At 45.2% G+C, this 16776-nt stretch overlaps 1 protein-coding gene across 1 annotated transcript in view; it reads right to left on the bottom strand.

The window, feature by feature from the left end:
- Positions 1-4341: 4341 nt before the first annotated feature.
- trappc9 (trafficking protein particle complex subunit 9) overlaps positions 4342-16776 on the bottom strand; it is a 247302-nt gene continuing 234867 nt past the window's right edge. Inside the window, exons 22-23 of the mRNA XM_084455432.1 lie at positions 5647-5870; positions 4342-5257 (exon numbers count right to left, since the gene is read on the bottom strand). Coding sequence (XP_084311558.1) covers positions 5078-5257; positions 5647-5870 — 404 coding nt within the window. The 3' untranslated portion in view covers positions 4342-5077. The remainder of the gene's footprint in view (positions 5258-5646; positions 5871-16776) is intronic.

The following is a 16776-nucleotide window of genomic DNA, read 5'->3' as shown; positions in this document are numbered from 1 at the left end:
GTTTTAACAGCTCATACACATATTATACATCAAAACGTTCACACAACCGTGCTGATTCGTACAATGTAAGTATCTAATCTGTGTGACCTAGCGTTTTTGAGGTATGACGATTTGTTCGGCAACTGTGTACCCCATTGAAACATATGGTGCCGCATTAACTTTTGAGCTGCTAATTTTGCATTTTTACCCTTTTTCTAACTTGTCGCCATGCCTACAGTGTTTAAGCTATACATACATATAATACATAGAAATGTTCTGCAAGTTCTCAGGATTCCTATGGTGTCAATATATAAGCTGTAACATTTATAGTTTTCGCGATAGAGCTGTCTGAAGGGACCATGTCTAGGATGTGGTCTAGTGTCAGTTGGGATTAGAGTGGTGGCAGCTGTTGCTTTTTTTGAATTTGTGTGCATGTGCAGCCTCTCTTAAAGGTACAGGCACCCTTTTATAACTACTGTGGTAGCACAGAACTCAGCCAAAGTGGAATAGAGACACATGATCTTCACTGGTGGGGGCCGGTGGGTAGCCCGGAGAGGAGTACTACGTGCCTGACTGGCTATGACCGAAAGGGGCGGAGCCTCGCCACCACGCCACTATTCACGCCACAGAACCCACTTTTCAGCCCCTGAGTGGGCTAGAGACACACAGTCTGCAATGGTGGATGCATGGAAATTGCCCGGAGGTCACTGTACTGTCCCCGACTAGCTGTGACTCAAGGGGGTGGAGCCTAACCAGCACACCACTATCCACACCACGGGCCCCACAACTCAGCCCCTGAGTGGGCTAGAGACACCCGGTCTTCACCGGTGGAGTCAGGTAGGTGGCCCGGAGAGGGGTACACTGTCCCCGACTGGCTCTGACCTGAGGGGGTGGAGTCTCACCACCACGCCACTATCCACACCACGGGCCCCACAACTCAGCCCCTGAGTGGGCTAGAGACACATGGTCTTCACCGGTGCGGGCGGGTAGGTGGCCTGGTCCGTAGTAGTTCTAGCAGTAGCTGTTACATACAGCTGCAGCAGCTAGCCCACCTCACATTTTCTCCAGGAAATGTACTTTCTAGTTAGATCTGTCATCCTCTAATCTTATCTAGGGGCACATAAACAGCGAGGTAGCAATCACAGGTGTCAAGGGACTGGTATGGTTTCATTCCACCAAACCCTGCTATCTGCGTTTTTCAAGGTTATTGAAATGTTTCAATGAACGTGTCTGACTTCTCAATATTGAAATAATGGCGAGAGGAATTTAATTGAACTCTGGTCCATCAGGCTTCTTTAAACACTTACACACTGGGCCGGGCTCATCAGATCAGTGTCTGCTTCCCTTTACAGGAAAAACATGAGTGATATACTCTTGTCTGAGACAAGAACTCATCATTTTTCCTGATTGTGCCTGCACAATGAGCGAGGCAGAATTGCCCCCAGGATGAGTTAGGACAAGATGATTAATGAAAACTGTGGTCACTTCTCAGGCAGATTAGAAGCGGAGAAGGGTAGTGAGTCATTTATGAGGGCAAAAATCTAATTCTGACTCATCTTGGAGTTGAGGGCAAAATTTGTAAAGTAGTTGTATGGCTCTCTAAAGGCAGGTCAGTCTCTTCATAATTATCCTTGTGATTCATTAATTTGTCCGTTATCAGGGTAATAATTGATCTCAAACAGTCCTTTATGTCTTATCCCTGGACACAAAAGCAATAAAATACACATAGCCATTCACATACACATACATCTCGATACTATAATTTATTTTCAGAATAAAGATTATGCAGCCATGTTCTATCGAATAGAGCAAGTGATAAAAATTTGCAAATACCTCAGCAGTGAGAACAACTGCATTCCAGTGCAGCAGCTGTATGGAAGAAGGTGAAGTGTTTGGCTTATCAGCTGCACCAGGTGGTGCATCCAGACCTCGTTGTGTCCTGCTAATGCTATTTGATAACGGCAATGTGAGTCCACGTTCACACCCAAACAGGGAAGAGGAAACCACTTTAGGGGAGATTCTTTTCAGTTTCATTATCCCTGTTGGATTCTATATACAGTTTACTTGTCCAGGAGTAAGGGATGCATTGTGGTTGACCAGAGATGTAGATTACGTCCCCCAATGTGACCCTAAGATCTGTTGCTCCAAACTCTCCTCACAGTTTGATTTGACCTGCCTCATTCATCCACAGCATAACCCTAACACCTTTTGAATGGTGTCTTGACTAATAGTCACACACAGCCATCAGATGTAACACAGCGCCTAGATCGTTTGTTAGATGTGCTGTGTTGAATAATCAAACATTATTCATTAAACATGTGTTCTAGACTAAGCAAGGCTGTTGTGGGCAATGGAACTTCATGCACAGTTTAGAATTAATTGTTTCGTAAGAGGTACTGGTAGATAGTCAACGTGTGTGTTCATGGATTAAAAGAGGTATTGTGCAGAAAATGAATCCTCAGTGAGAACAAGCATAACAATTAGGAGGAGCAGAGATAAGGGCATCATTAAAATGTTACATGTATCCTTGCTTCACCTTCCCTTTGCCTGGCACTCCTGTCTCTACCACGCCTCCCGCGAGCATTCTGCCATACGCATAAGTTAGCATGCAACACTTGAGATGTTATCAACCTACCAGCATGATTCCTATTCATTAGTCTGCCGATACATCAGAACGGCACTTGCATGCAAATGACGGTGTTCATTTTCAATATGTTGAGGTCACAGCATCCACACCTCTCCTCTACACACCTCAGCAGCGTCCAAGTGCTCCTCAGGCCTTTAGCATATCAGAACCTCAACATGCCTGATGCTTTGAGAATTTCAGGCTGTGGTGACGGTGAGCTCTTGTTCCTAGCCCCAGCAGGGAGCGTTGACCGGAGGAGGGAGCAGTGAGGTGGTCCTGCTGGAGAGTAGAGATTATACAGTATGCTGACAGTGGGTGTTCTTTCGCTGATAAACTAGCCCCATTGAAAGCCACCTGTTGCAGGAAAACCTCTAAGCACTACGACAGATACAGCTCGAGGGTTGTCAGGCAGCCACTCAGCCTCTTTCAGTGCACAGCTGACCTAATCTCTCTCCAGCATCTCCTGTTTGTCCAGCAGAGCTTCGGTCTGGCTATCATTAGGCAGAGGGAGGCCTGCTGCGCAAAATGCATTCTATACTCTGAAATGGCCTTCAGTCCCCGAGCCATTTACCAAGCCAAACTATTATTATGTGGTACCAGAGCTACTGAAAACAGAATGAGATGGTAAAGGCATTTTACCAATCTCCTGTGGTTTTTATAACTGTTCTTATCGTGATTAGCATGCAGTGGAATTGATCAACACAGTTAGTGACACGGCTAAAGGCACAGTAGCGCTTCCAGTCCGCCTCATTGCTCCCTCTTTTATCACCTACGGTAGATATTAATCCCTTCATGGCAGAAAACAGACTGTGCATGCTTCACTTACTTGTACATAATAATAATAATGACTTAACATTTACTGTGATAGAAAGCTGAGTCTTGGGCTCCAGATGTAATACTGTATGATGAGTTTAGCTGAGAATTTGCTTGTGTTCACAGCCCGCTCTTCATATGCATTCCTGCTTCAGTTTCATATCTAGTACAAGTTAGAACTCCCATTCTATTTTGCCCCTAATTTGATCAGTTTATGGAAATGTAAAAAAACTGTGACCTCTTTTGGGTACGGTAGTGCGTGAGGCACATTACACTATCCTCCTCTAAACCCTCTCCTCCATTTATGAAACGAGACCTCATTAATCCAGAACACTACGAACGGTAGAGATATTGTACCTTTTCCACCTCATCATCATTTCTGAGCTAAATCTTTTCATAATACGCCATAGTCTTTTGTAATATACAGTACCTCCAGAAAGGCTAGCTGTCAGTGCTTACTGTAGCTTGCTCAAGTCAGATCCTACAGGCAGTTGCATTACGGCAGCATGCTGATGAGGAAACTTTCTTCAACATCATAATAATGGGTTTGTGAAGCCCTCCAGCACTCGCAAGACACACCAGAGAGAACAGCAGGGGGCTCGCAATAAATTTATCTCAGCCCATCGGTGGTGTGTTTGTGTGGGTGTTTGTGGAAAAGTGGAGCCGTGGACTACATGCGAAACAGACAAAACCATGCAAATCTTACAAGAGTAGTCAGAAGACATGACTTCAACAATTATTATAAACTCTCTCTTTAGATTACAGATAAGAGATCAGTGTCGAGGTGAGGAACAGCAGGGCTCCTATGCACATGGCATTTTCAGTGGGGTTAACCTGAAGATATTTTAAAATCGTATTCACTTTTACCCCAAAATTCTCAAAGAAGTACTGTACGTACAGTCAATATTTTATTTACATGTTGCATTTTACAGAAGGAGGTACAGAGAAGTACAGAAGTTTATCGCAGTTGCTGAAACAAATAATTGTGCCTCACATAGAATATTCATTGACAAACTGTACTTCAATACACCCAAGTGTATTGCATTCTTCTCATATCTAAGATATCTCGGTGGTCTCATGCTGGGTTTAGACACAACAACGAGATGCTAGTTCTAGAGTGCATTTCTCCTCTTAAGTCTCTTCATCCAATTTGAAATGTTAAATCTTGATCACTCCAGTTTCCGAAATGAATGATGTTAGATATTGGTCAACTATCAGATTCCATTCAAAAAGCTGCTTTAGATCATCTTAGCTGTTGTATCCAACCCGGCCTTGCAGTGTCGTGATGAGGGATTCACTGCTCACGTGAATGGTTACGCTTATTTTCCAACCACAGTACTGTAAATTGAAAGAATATAGGATTGAAGCCATTCAAAGCAAAACATTATAGTAAAAAATCACACATAAATGATAGAAACATCAGAAGTATATTGAATATTGACAAAGTGATTCTCTATAAAACTTTGACACCCTCTGCACCCTACCTGTATACATGCGTTAACGTACAGCAGCACACCATAAATACCTAAGAAAATACATAAAAAGTACAGTAGCAGCACATATTCAAATGTGACAATGACTAGGCCAGTGCAGTATGTAGTTCATATTGAATCTTCATCAACCAGGGCCCATAGTGCTTCCTCCAGTCCCCAGGCTCCTCTAGGCCCCTGCCTCCATGGGAGCGTCCACGGCCTTGATGTGGACGCTGGGCAGGCAGAACCAGGCTAGGGGCAGCTCTCGGTCCGCACTATCGTCCTGGAACTTGATATTCAGGTAGAAGTCCCCAGTGTAGAGGAACAGCAGGGCGCCCACGCAGATGGCATTTTCCATGGGATTAACCTGAAAACGAGAGAGGAATCAGGGGGTCTATTGGATATTGGGAAGAAAATGAAGACTTTCACCTCTGAACATGTACAGCATGTACAGGTTTAACAGTGTTCAGTCTCCCTTGTGCACGCCTGGTCTTTGCAGGTGGCTTATTGGCTGCGTGGTAACCAATCAAAGGTCATGACTACGCCCACTGTCCCTTCAGGTTGTCGGGTCTAGCTTTAACCCTTCCATCACCAGCAAATCCCAAGAAATGTCTTGCTGTTCCCCTACCTCTCTCCATTCCATCCCAATGACAACAGCAGGCAATGGGGTTGTTACAGAATATGAGTAAGAGCTTTTACTCTCCATATCATGTTCTAGGTAGAGTAACCGCCAGCGGCCAAGCCAGGCTGACTGACCGTGTCAATGTAGAAGGTGTTGGAGCCAATGAAGGTGACGGCATCCTGAAGATGGTAGTTCTGAACGCCGTTCTGGTAATCCTGGAAGGGCACCACAGTCAGGGCGAAGGGGCCCACCGCGTTGCTGCTCCGATTGGTCAGTTTCACCTCCAGGGCCACAGCGTCGCCGACCTTACAGTCCGCGATGATGTCACAGTCGCATGGCTTCCCGTTCACCACCACATCTGTAAGGCAGAGAGAGAGAGTGTAAACGTTAGGACGTAGGCCCTGTGTTAGGACGTACAGTAGGCCCTGTGTTAGGACGTACAGTAGGCCCTGTGTTAGGACGTAGGCCCTGTGTTAGGACGTAGGCCCTGTGTTAGGACGTACAGTAGGCCCTGTGTTAGGACGTAGGCCCTGTGTTAGGACGTACAGTAGGCCCTGTGTTAGGACGTATGCCCTGTGTTAGGATGTAGGCCCTGTGCTAGGACATAGGCCCGGTGGTAGGACACAGGCCCGATGGTAGGATGCAGGCCTGGTGGTAGGATGCAGGCCTGGTGGTAGGACATCGGCCCTGTTCTAAGAGCTAGGCCATGTTAAGACTGGGAGGGACAATAGCGTGGGGTTTAACCCCCCTTTTTTTTTTTATCAAACAACAAGAGAATTGAGTTGGCTGACTTGGCTGATTGTACTGTTAAAAAATAGAGCTGTAAATTGAAAATGTTAGATTCATACACATTTTAGGTCAAAAAGGCCATCATAAAGCAACAGCAGAGGTCTTAAAATGTGTCACAGAGCCGAGTCAGAGAAGCGGATTGGATGCCTTGTCCAACGTTCTGTCTCCAAACAGACCCTGGAACTCTCCCATTCATCTGCTTCCCGTTCTGGGCTCCCCTTCATTTGCATTAATCAGAACACAGCCTTCACATGACAAGCCAATCACACTGTTTCTTGTGAGGGAATCAATACGCTTGTTCGCACCAAAATACATTTTATTGACACAAATGGAGAGTGCAGGAGCTGTGGGTATTAAATGAATTCCAAAAGGTGCCCTATCAATCTCATGCATGACTAATTTCTGTCAAGAAGGTACAAATGAGATTGTCGGGACAAAACCGTCTCTCCCCTGCCCCACCTCCATTCACCGCTCTGTACTGTACCCCCCCCTCCCTCCCTCTCTCCCTCTTTGACAGCATTGAGGGGTAAATTCAATTTCGCCAACGTATCGCCAACCGTGCTACTGCAGACCACCATCTGGCTCAGGTGGAGTCTGCGACAGACAGCTGTTTGTTTGTTGAGCTCAAAAGTCCTCTTTGGTTTCCTGAGAGGTGGGGGGAGAATAAGACCCCTCACAAAACATTCTGCAAGATCCCAGGGCCCCACCTCTAACTAAATAAAACACACACACACACACACAAACTGTCATTCTCTCTCCACTTCCCATGCCTGTGGCTACAGTATGCTAACCACTGCCAGTCGTGTGTGGCAGGCTGATGAAAGGAGCAGGGTTGCGTTTCGAGTGCATGGGGTGGGGCAGCGGGCCCAGAGAGGGGGCAGCCAGGGAGCCTCCCCCCGAAGCCACAAGGAGGAGGTTGTGGGCCCCCGAGGCCTGCTGTATGAGTGAACTCCAGGGAGGACACAACTTTAGGGAAGGGGAACCCTTACAGAACACGGAAATCTGAGCCAAATACAGTAGTAAAACAATTATCAGTTTAATTCTAACACCGAAATGTCACTGTCAATTGTGTGGCATTTTCCCAGCTGGGGCCATAGCTGTTTTATTGGTAACTTGATTTTGATTGGATTTTTTTTCCAATTCAAATAAAAGCTGGACAATTAAACATTTGCTTTGGTGAGCCACTATGTGTGGAGATGATTTCAAGTGCATTTTTTTCATGTTCACTTGGCCCAAACTGTAGCTAGCCCACACAGCTCGGCACCTGTGGGACAATGCACTGACACACACACACACACACACACACACACACACACACACACACACACACACACACACACACACACACACACACACACACACACACACACACACACACACACACACACACACACACACACACACACACACACACACACAAACACAAAGCATACTGTTCATGCATAGCGCTTTCACAGCCAGTGGAGCTGGCCCTAATGCAACACCTTCCTAAGTAGTTATATTTAGTTGCTCAAAGGCTTGTTGCTAGGAGATGTGCAAATTATAGGATAACATAAGATAAATTCCTCTACATTAGAGGTGAACAAAAGGGAAGGGCCTGTGTGTGTCCGTGTGTGTGTGGTGTGTGTGTGTGCGTGTGCGCATGCCTGTATGTGGATGTGTAGTGTGTGTGGTATGTGTGTGTGTGTGTGTGTGATGAGTTGAAGAGTCCCCCTACACGTTAACGCTCTCTCTGCTGCCCATGTATGACAGTGTTCTTCTTCTCTGCTCTCTGGTACGGCACGACACAGGCAAGCTCTAGTTAAGACAAGCACATGGGAACATATGGTTCAGAGGAAGCAAAGCTGTATTACTACAAATTACGCTAAACTAATTTTTGCAAATAGTATGAGATTTTAGTATGAAAGGTGGTGGAAGCCTTCAATGGCATCATGTTCAAAATGTTTTTCCAAAAATTGTATGTTATATTTAACGCATCCCGTCATTCTGCTTATGTTCTTACATAATTCCAACACACGGTGCCGTGAAACAGATGGATGCAGACAGTCTCACCACCACCACGATAAACATGCCATCACCTCTAAATAAATAATGGACCCTGATTTGTGCCTCTCGTAACCAATAAACAAACTGAAGTCGGAGGAAGCTAGGCTTCTGATTGGCTCCTCTCCCTAGGCCTTTTGGCATCTTCCAAGAGAGGTTTTACCAGGAGATGACAAACCGGTGCTGCCTCATTGCATACTGTAGGTGCCTCTGTCCCCTCCCATTCTAAAACGCCCTGCTCTTGCCTCCGCCCCCGGCCGGGCCCCCCTCTCCACCCCTTGGGGAGGGGGGGGGGGGGGGCGGGGTGGCTCGGTAAACACACCTATCCTCAGGGCTGCTGGGGTAACAAGGACCCAATGAGGCAAAATGAATAGGCTCTATTAAAAGGGTTGGGTGTTTTCAGGTGGCACAGCAGAACCCCCTAGTTAACAAGACAGGGAGCCAGGAGAGGGGTAACGGGTGACTAATAGCCCCTCTCTTTCACAAACTGCTACTATATCATACCGTAGAGAGGAACGGAGGGAAAATAGCGAAAGTAGCAGAACAGGGAGGGAGAAAAGGAAGTACTTTTGACAGAGGAATTGTGCTAATACAACAGGCCAAGACGTACTGTACATAAGTAAATGCCAGCAGACTAGCTAGCGGGTGACCCTGCTGGAGAGAGAGAGAGAGGGAGAGAGAGGGAGGGAGGGAGGGAGAGAGAGAAATATCACTGCGACAAACCGCTACAACAGCTGTCGTATTTCTTTGCAGCTGCAACAAGTTATCTGTTGCTTTCCCATCTGATCAACAGCGTGAGGACTGCTACTTGTTACACGTGGAGAATTTTCAACTACTTATATTTTTATACATCTTGATAAGCACATGCCGTATGAAATCTTCCCATTTAGTGACGGACCGTAAAAAAGATCAAAATACACGCATATGGTATGCCTATTCGCTGGTGGTTTGCCATCGGAGCCGATTGAAATTTCTCACCCACACACGTGATGAGTACGATAGCATGTTACGTAACACGTTTAGCCTCCGCTGCTGCAGCTCTGATGTGTGCACACAGTAACCTGGAGCAGCTGCTGGTGTAGTCACACTCCGCATGGAGGGAGGGGGGGCTTCGGCGCCGCGGTATCACCACAGCAACCAGGCTCGGCCCTGGCTAGAGCACTCCCTCGTCGGCGCAGGGCAGCGCAGAGAGAGAGAGAGAGAGAGAGAGATTAATCCGCTGATCAAACTCAGAGATTAAGCGATCTCTGGCCACACCGGCGTTGTCACGGCCAGATCTTAGGTAGAGAGGAGTTCGGAGAAGTGGCGATCGTCCAGTTTTCCTATTCACATATTCAAGTCAGCTCATGAATGCAGTCCTCATTAATATTTTACAGGAGAAAGGAGAAAAGCGGAGGAATCAGCAGAAATGGTCACTTTTCACATGGCAAGCTCATCACACATCACAGGAGTGTGACATTTCAGTCTCTGTACTCTCTACAGAAACTAGCGTCGGCAGCAGAAGTCCAATCTTTGTCCAATCACATGCTCTTCGGTGTTCTGAAGACAGACCTGGGTTGAAATACTATTTGAAACCCTTTCAGTGCCTTTATTGTGTGCTTGAGGCTTGAGTCTAAAGGTACAGCCCTTTGGTTCCATCAAGCACATAAGTAATTCAATTAATTTCAACTAGTAATTTGAGCCAGGTCTGTTTGAAGAGCTCAGTAATATTCCCCCCACAGAACGTGGTCCGGGTCGCTCCCTCATCTGGGGCCTATGCTGGGGCAGCGAGAGCTCCTGGAGAGCCAGGTGACAGGGGTCCGGGGGTCTAACAAGCACACACTACCCAGAGACCACTTAAGACCGGGAGGGCTCTTGATGGATGCACTGATGGAGCCTGAGTATGTGCTTGTAAAAGGTTGCGGTGTGCTGCGGTGTTACTAAAAATACACAGGCGGCCTCTGATATCCCCCGAAGCCATCTGCCCCCTTTTATAATTATCACCATAACAACCACTCACTCTATTTCTGTTGTCTTTCACGTCCATGAACAATTGGCTTTTAATGCCTCCATCTGTTCCACCAAGGAAAAACGTCCACGTTCTGTGTTCTTTTGATGTTTTTACGATGCCGAAGGGAAAAATGAAACACCTACATAGTTTCTTGACTAATATAATAAAATGTAATTGCAATATACTGTAAATCAGTCATAAATTGGCACATGTAAGCTCTCACACTGAAACATACTTATAAAAACTCTGACTAAGTGCAGTCCATCTGTGCCTCCCTTTCAAATATAAACCCAATTATGCAATTATGTCACGGTTAGATCGTTCCCCCCTCAGAAGCATAGTTGGTTCGTAGTGTCAACGATCAATCCCAATAGCAGATCCCGGGCAGAGAGTGTGTCTTTGTGTGTGTGTGTGTGTGTGTGTGTGTATGTACTAACCATTTCCACTGGTGGCACTGGTGCTACCAACTTTTTTAGCACATAATTTGGTCGCACCAATTGTTTTATTACCAAAATCTAATCCAATTAATCTAATTAAGTCCAACTTGACATTTTGGCCAAATATGTACAAATTCTGTCAAGCCGTTCTTGAGATATCGTGTTCAGCAGGCCAAAAACACCTTTTGTGAGGTCAGTGACCCTTGACCTTTGACCCCCACAATGTAATCAGTTCATCCTTGAGTCCAACTGGACATTTTAACCAAATATGAACAAATTCTGTTAAGCCTTTCTTGAGATAATGTGTTCATCAAAGTGCAACAACATAGTGAAGTGCAATCTACAGTATGTATGGGGAAGAGGGGGGAACTGTCTACAGCAAAAAATGAGATTATTTCTCTGGATCTTGATATACCACGTTTGAACCCTGAGACATACAGTAAATACTGTAGATTTGTGGCAGAGCATGTTGTCGAAGATATTCAACCTCTGTCAATAGTAGAATCACCAACTTTTAGAAAGCTTGACGTGAAAATTCCTTGTACCAACAAGGTAAGCTACTGTAGCTCACGTTGCCAATGTATGAATGGGGTTCTTTCAAACCCCTGAGCTTAGAAGCTTTGTTGTAGGCTAGGTATAATGTATGGATTAATTTCCTCTTCTTAAAGGGGCACAGTCATTCTTGTTTCAGTTGATATTATTTGAATTAAATTCTTAAATTATGTTTTTAAGTATGTGTTAAGTTTTGCTGCTGTTTTGCGGCCGGAGAATGCGTATGTGTCTGTTGACTCCACTGTTAACTTCAAGAACCGAAATAGTCTAAATAACAAGCAGAATACAGTTTCAGAATTACAAACACATGATTGCCAGAACTAGAACTAGAGCAGATTCAACTTGGCGCTCAGGTGAGAACAAGGTAATAGGAGTCTTTCAGGTGCTCTTGGGGTTTGGGAGGGAAACTTCAATGCAAAAACAGCAGGTCCCCAGGCACTCAAAATCAGAAGGCGAGGAAGGTAGGAGAAAAAAGCCTTTATTTAATCATCTTGGGCTAAAAATCTAAAAACCAACATGTTTCGACCGCACTGGTCTTCTTCAGGGCAGAGAAAGTGACATGTTTTTTTTGTTTTTTTTAATGCTACTGCTACTTGCTACTACTGCCTGTCGGATCCGTAAAATACCCGATCCGACTTGGGTCTCGGGTCTCTGTCCTACTCCTGCTCTCGGACAAAATCGGGTCCGGTATACATATTTAAAAAAATGATCGGATTTAGTAGGATCTCGGAACGAATGTCTTGGGTCCATCTCGGTTTCGGGTCCACACTTTAGACCCGAGAAGACCTCTAGTTGGTACTCCGTTCCTACTGTACTAAACAGGGATAATTGCAGGTTTCTATTTAGTGGCAATAATAATGGGAAAATGAAAAATGAGACTCTTTTTGCATGGCGTTGTTGTTCCAGATTCATTCCCTGACAGGAAGGGGAGGAGTTTCAGACCTTGTTTCGTGGCTGCCCACCACAGCAATAAACTCATTCACAATCAACAACACTGTAGAGGAGAGACAAGTTCAGATGCCTTTGGATAGCAATGGCTCCGTCCTGAGATGGATCTTATTTGGGACTCTCATTGTGGATGAAAGTCAATTCCACTCTCTGACTCCCTCTCCAATTTCAGCACCAATTTCCCCTCATAATTCAACTATGCTATTTCAGATTCCTGAGATCAACTGACACGTCTAATCAATCGCAATTGGCCAGGTCCCCTGTGGAATAGGACTCGATGCATATGGCCAAGAGAAAGCAAGCTTAATTTACTTGGAGGCAATAAATGGTTGCTGAAAATTCTTTATCGCTTCATGCTAGCCATAAACTGAGCAAAAATACAGTATGTCTAGCAGATGTCTTTTTTAGGCCCAAACCACACTAACCCCGTCAGTCAGCAAAGACAAGTGGGGATCTGACAATGGGTCGGTGTGGTATGAGTACTGTAGCTCATCGGCCAACTCTGAAAGTGACCGGGAGCTGTCTGACTGATTTCTTGGCTTATTCTACCAGTTGAGTCAGTTAATAATGTATGGAACATATGGAAGCTCATTCTCTTCACTAAGGTTCCGTGCTTAAAGTAGTGACTCGCCAGCTCAGCCTATTGTGTCACTTGCGTCTCATAGCGTAGTTTTCAAAGGAAGTGGCATTAACTTCTGGAAACAAGCTATTTGTGGACACCAATAAGAATCCGGTCGGATTTTCAACAAGATGCAGATTGGCCTGCGTAGACGGTGGACTGCGGAGAGGCCGATTTGGCCTCTGATTGGTCACTGACCGCAGATTTCCACTATTCAAGTATTGCTAACGTGTCCTGCACTCTAGCGGGCTGTCGGCAGCATATCTGGCACACAGGTGCGATTTACTTGGACTTTCTTCCACGTTAACTCTCATTTCACTGGGGTTTTTATTAAACAAACTGTGTATTACCTAAAAGTGTATTACCTAAATTAGTTTTTCCATTTAGTCCCGACTATACGCTCCAGATGAAATAATGTTCAAATGCAGCTGGATTTGAAAGGTACACTGTAGGCTTATGTGCTGGCTCCGCCCCTCTGCCCATGTTTTGTGCCGCTTGACTCCAGACTAGGTCAGTGTGAACACCACATCTTTATGATGACTGGTACACCCTGTCCAACGAGCCAACAATTAGGGTGTTGGTGTTTTGGGCTTTGTGTTGCTTACTGTATGTCAACAAGGGAGACAAGGCTACAGTATGAGCTAATTGTTTCACACTGTTTCACTGTCTAGAGTCAAGTGGTTGTTCTGTGTCTCTCAGTTAGGGCCAATTAATACAGGTACTTGCTGTAGGCCTCCACCCAGCCAGCTTGACATACACTCCCCACACATATCCTCTCTCATACACCACCCACACACGTCTGCACTGTTCCACTAGGTCCAGTACCACAACTGTGCTGATCAGCAGCTCACAGACACCACTACAGTGACTTCATACAGAGACGCTCAATACGCTTATTTCATTACGTGACTGCCATATTGGTCGAGTCTGACGTAATCAGGTGGGAGAATGCGGAAGTGCCCGTTGACTCCAATGTTAAAAGTTCATTATAAAAACACCACTTCAAGAAGTGAATGTAGCTGATGGCTCACTATCGCTGATTCACTTCCATGTATTTACAAACGCGAAAACTATGGTAAGGAAAAACAATCGGAGTTTAGTAATGATGAGTTTGTAATTCCGTTACTGTATTCAGCCTGTTATTTTGACTATTTTGGTTCTTGAAGTGGTGTTTTTATAATGAACTTTTAACATTGGAGTCAACGGGCACTTCCGCATTCTCCCACCCTATTACGTCAGACTCAACCAATATGGCAGTCACGTGAAATGGGTCTATAGAGTCACAAAGACTGCCACTAGCACTCCCAGCAGGGGGAAGGCCAAAAAATTTAATGTGCAAATGAATTCACTGAGTACACTACTGGGCTGTATAAAGCCGAAACGGCATTATTACATAACGTTTGTGGTGAAGTGTGCAGAAATTTCCCAGAGGAAGCAATCACATCCTCCTCCTCTCAAAGTGTTTGTGTCCATTAAACAAATTGATGTTGCATAATTAATTAAGGGAGGAGACCTGCTTGCTCCTGAAACATGTTTGCACTTCAAAACTCAAGTGATTATATTATGTACTGTACACCTGTTGTCTCTACAGTTCCCCTGGGGATTAATCAAGTACCTACTGTACCTACCTACCTACTGTACCTACCTACAGTACCTCCAGATGGACTTAACAGTAAGTTATGTCCCCAGAGGGATTTGGCAGTGTGTTATGTCTCTAGACGGATTTTACAGTAGGCTACGAAAGGACCCGTGTCTGCTTGTGGTTCTGCTGATGGTATTGATGTGGAGAAATCTGTGCTCTGAATCAGAGATTAGATTCTCAGATTCCCTTCACATACTGTAACTAAGATCACCTGCTGTCCACAGATGGATGTTCAACCCTCCATCTACTTAGGTAAGCAGCCCAACAGGCTTGAGGTCAGGTTCTAGAGGCCTATGGTATCTGTTCCATCAATCAAAGCTGACCACCATATCATTCCTCTCAGGTGGACTAAGGAGATCTACAGTACTGCACATTAACATGGTACTGTAGATGTGGCCAGATACTGATTGGGTGGGGGTGCAGGGGGTATGTTAATACACAAGATGGCTGGATGACAGAGAGGCTGAAATGTCCAGAGTTAATTACATAATCTTTGGTCACCTGGGGAGCATTCCAGGTCTAGCCCCTCATCAGAAAGTACATTACAGCTCTCTCCAATAAGAGTTGTTAGCAGCCCAGGGTCAAAGCCGGCCAGCATGTCACCAGTAATGGGGGATCAGGAAGGGGACAATCATGTTGAACATGGGATACTCTGCTATAAGTGTACATTATTCATTCGTTGAGATTGGGGGGGGGGGGGGTATATGGGTGACCAGACGTTAAACATTCTGAGCTGATGCATACCTGACAACACATCTCAATTTCCCTGACAGGGATCACAGTACCAGTATGAAAGCAATCACTGTTTTCATTATGATGCATTATGAGCTTTTGTCCCCTGGTGAAATAATGTATTTCATGTATCGATATATTCATAGTCATAATCAAATAGGATTGTGCACCGAGAATCGAGAATTGAATGGAACCGCTTCCAAAATTTTGATTCCATTGGAATCGTTCAAACGTTTTAATTTCCGTTCTCCCAAACGGTTCTAAAACAATTTTCACTTGTGCTTTATTTTTGGTTTCCGGTCCGCCGAGCAGCCCCTATAAAATAAAGAAGACGTTCTTGCACTCGCCATCATGAAGAAGCGGCCGCGTTCTAAAGTCCGGCCACATTTGTGGAAAATGTATTACATGCGCGAAAGGGTGCACGACCAACATGATAAAGCACCTTCGTATGCATGGTAGAAAACATAGAATGTACTGTCTTTGATGCCTCCCTCTGAGACCTCCGTTTCTCCTGCCTCGTCCTCGTTCTCCGCTCGTCCTCTCGCCTCGTCCTCTCACCTCGTCCTTGTCCTCTGACCCTCAGGCTAGCACCTCATCACAGTCAAGTAAGTGAAAATTCAATAATATCTCAGATGGTGAACACGTATTTCACGGAATTACTCAAACGGTGGGTGGAATGCAAATAATCACGATAGTCTATGCATTTTTTATGTATTTTTTAATTAGACGAACGTCTGCGAGTTAGCCAGCCAGCTTATCCGCCACCTCCAGTGATGCCACAATATGCAATGGTCACTCCGTTCACCTAGCGACGAAGGGAAAGATACCCAAATAACAAAAAGAAGAGTGCCACAGAAAAGTCTCTGCCTATATTGTCAAAAGGCTGCATCCCTTCTCAGATGTGGAATCATTGACGTTTAGGTAAGCAATAGAGCCATTAGCTAAGGTAGCTCTTAAATAGGCTAGCTGTTAGGTCGTGGGTAGCTAGCGAAAGCTATCTAGTTAGCGCTAATGAGCTAGCTAGCTACCCACAAGCTAGTTCTAGCTGGCTAGCTGTCAGGGTCGTGGGTAGCTAGCCGACTACAGGTAGAAATATAGCTACTTGGCACTAATGAGCTAACTAGCTACCCACAAGTCAGTTATAGCTGGCTAGCCACCCACCACCCTAACCTACAGTATGTTTGTTTTTGTGTTTGCAGAGATATGATGAAAACCATCAACCCAAAATACACTCCACCTACCAGAGACTGTTTACTGTAGCTAACCAGCTAATCCCATCATGGTACAAAACAGAGAAGTCCAATGTTATCACTGAAGTCAAGTTGTGGCCCTCACATGTGATGGGTGGAGCAGCATCTCACAGGACCACTACTGTACCTTACAATCACAGCACACTATTTAGTGCAGGGCAAAATGCAACAGAACTTGTAAGAACTGTTTTTGACACACACACACACACACACACACAGTAAGTTAGTCATTGTGTAAATGTAACTCATGGATTATCCAAAT

This window comes from Borostomias antarcticus (assembly GCF_949987555.1).
Source record: "Borostomias antarcticus genome assembly, chromosome: 21".
In the NCBI taxonomy this organism is placed as follows: domain Eukaryota; kingdom Metazoa; phylum Chordata; class Actinopteri; order Stomiiformes; family Stomiidae; genus Borostomias; species Borostomias antarcticus.
The sequence above is the reverse complement of the archived record's forward strand: the minus strand, read 5'-3'. Positions and strand labels throughout refer to the sequence as shown.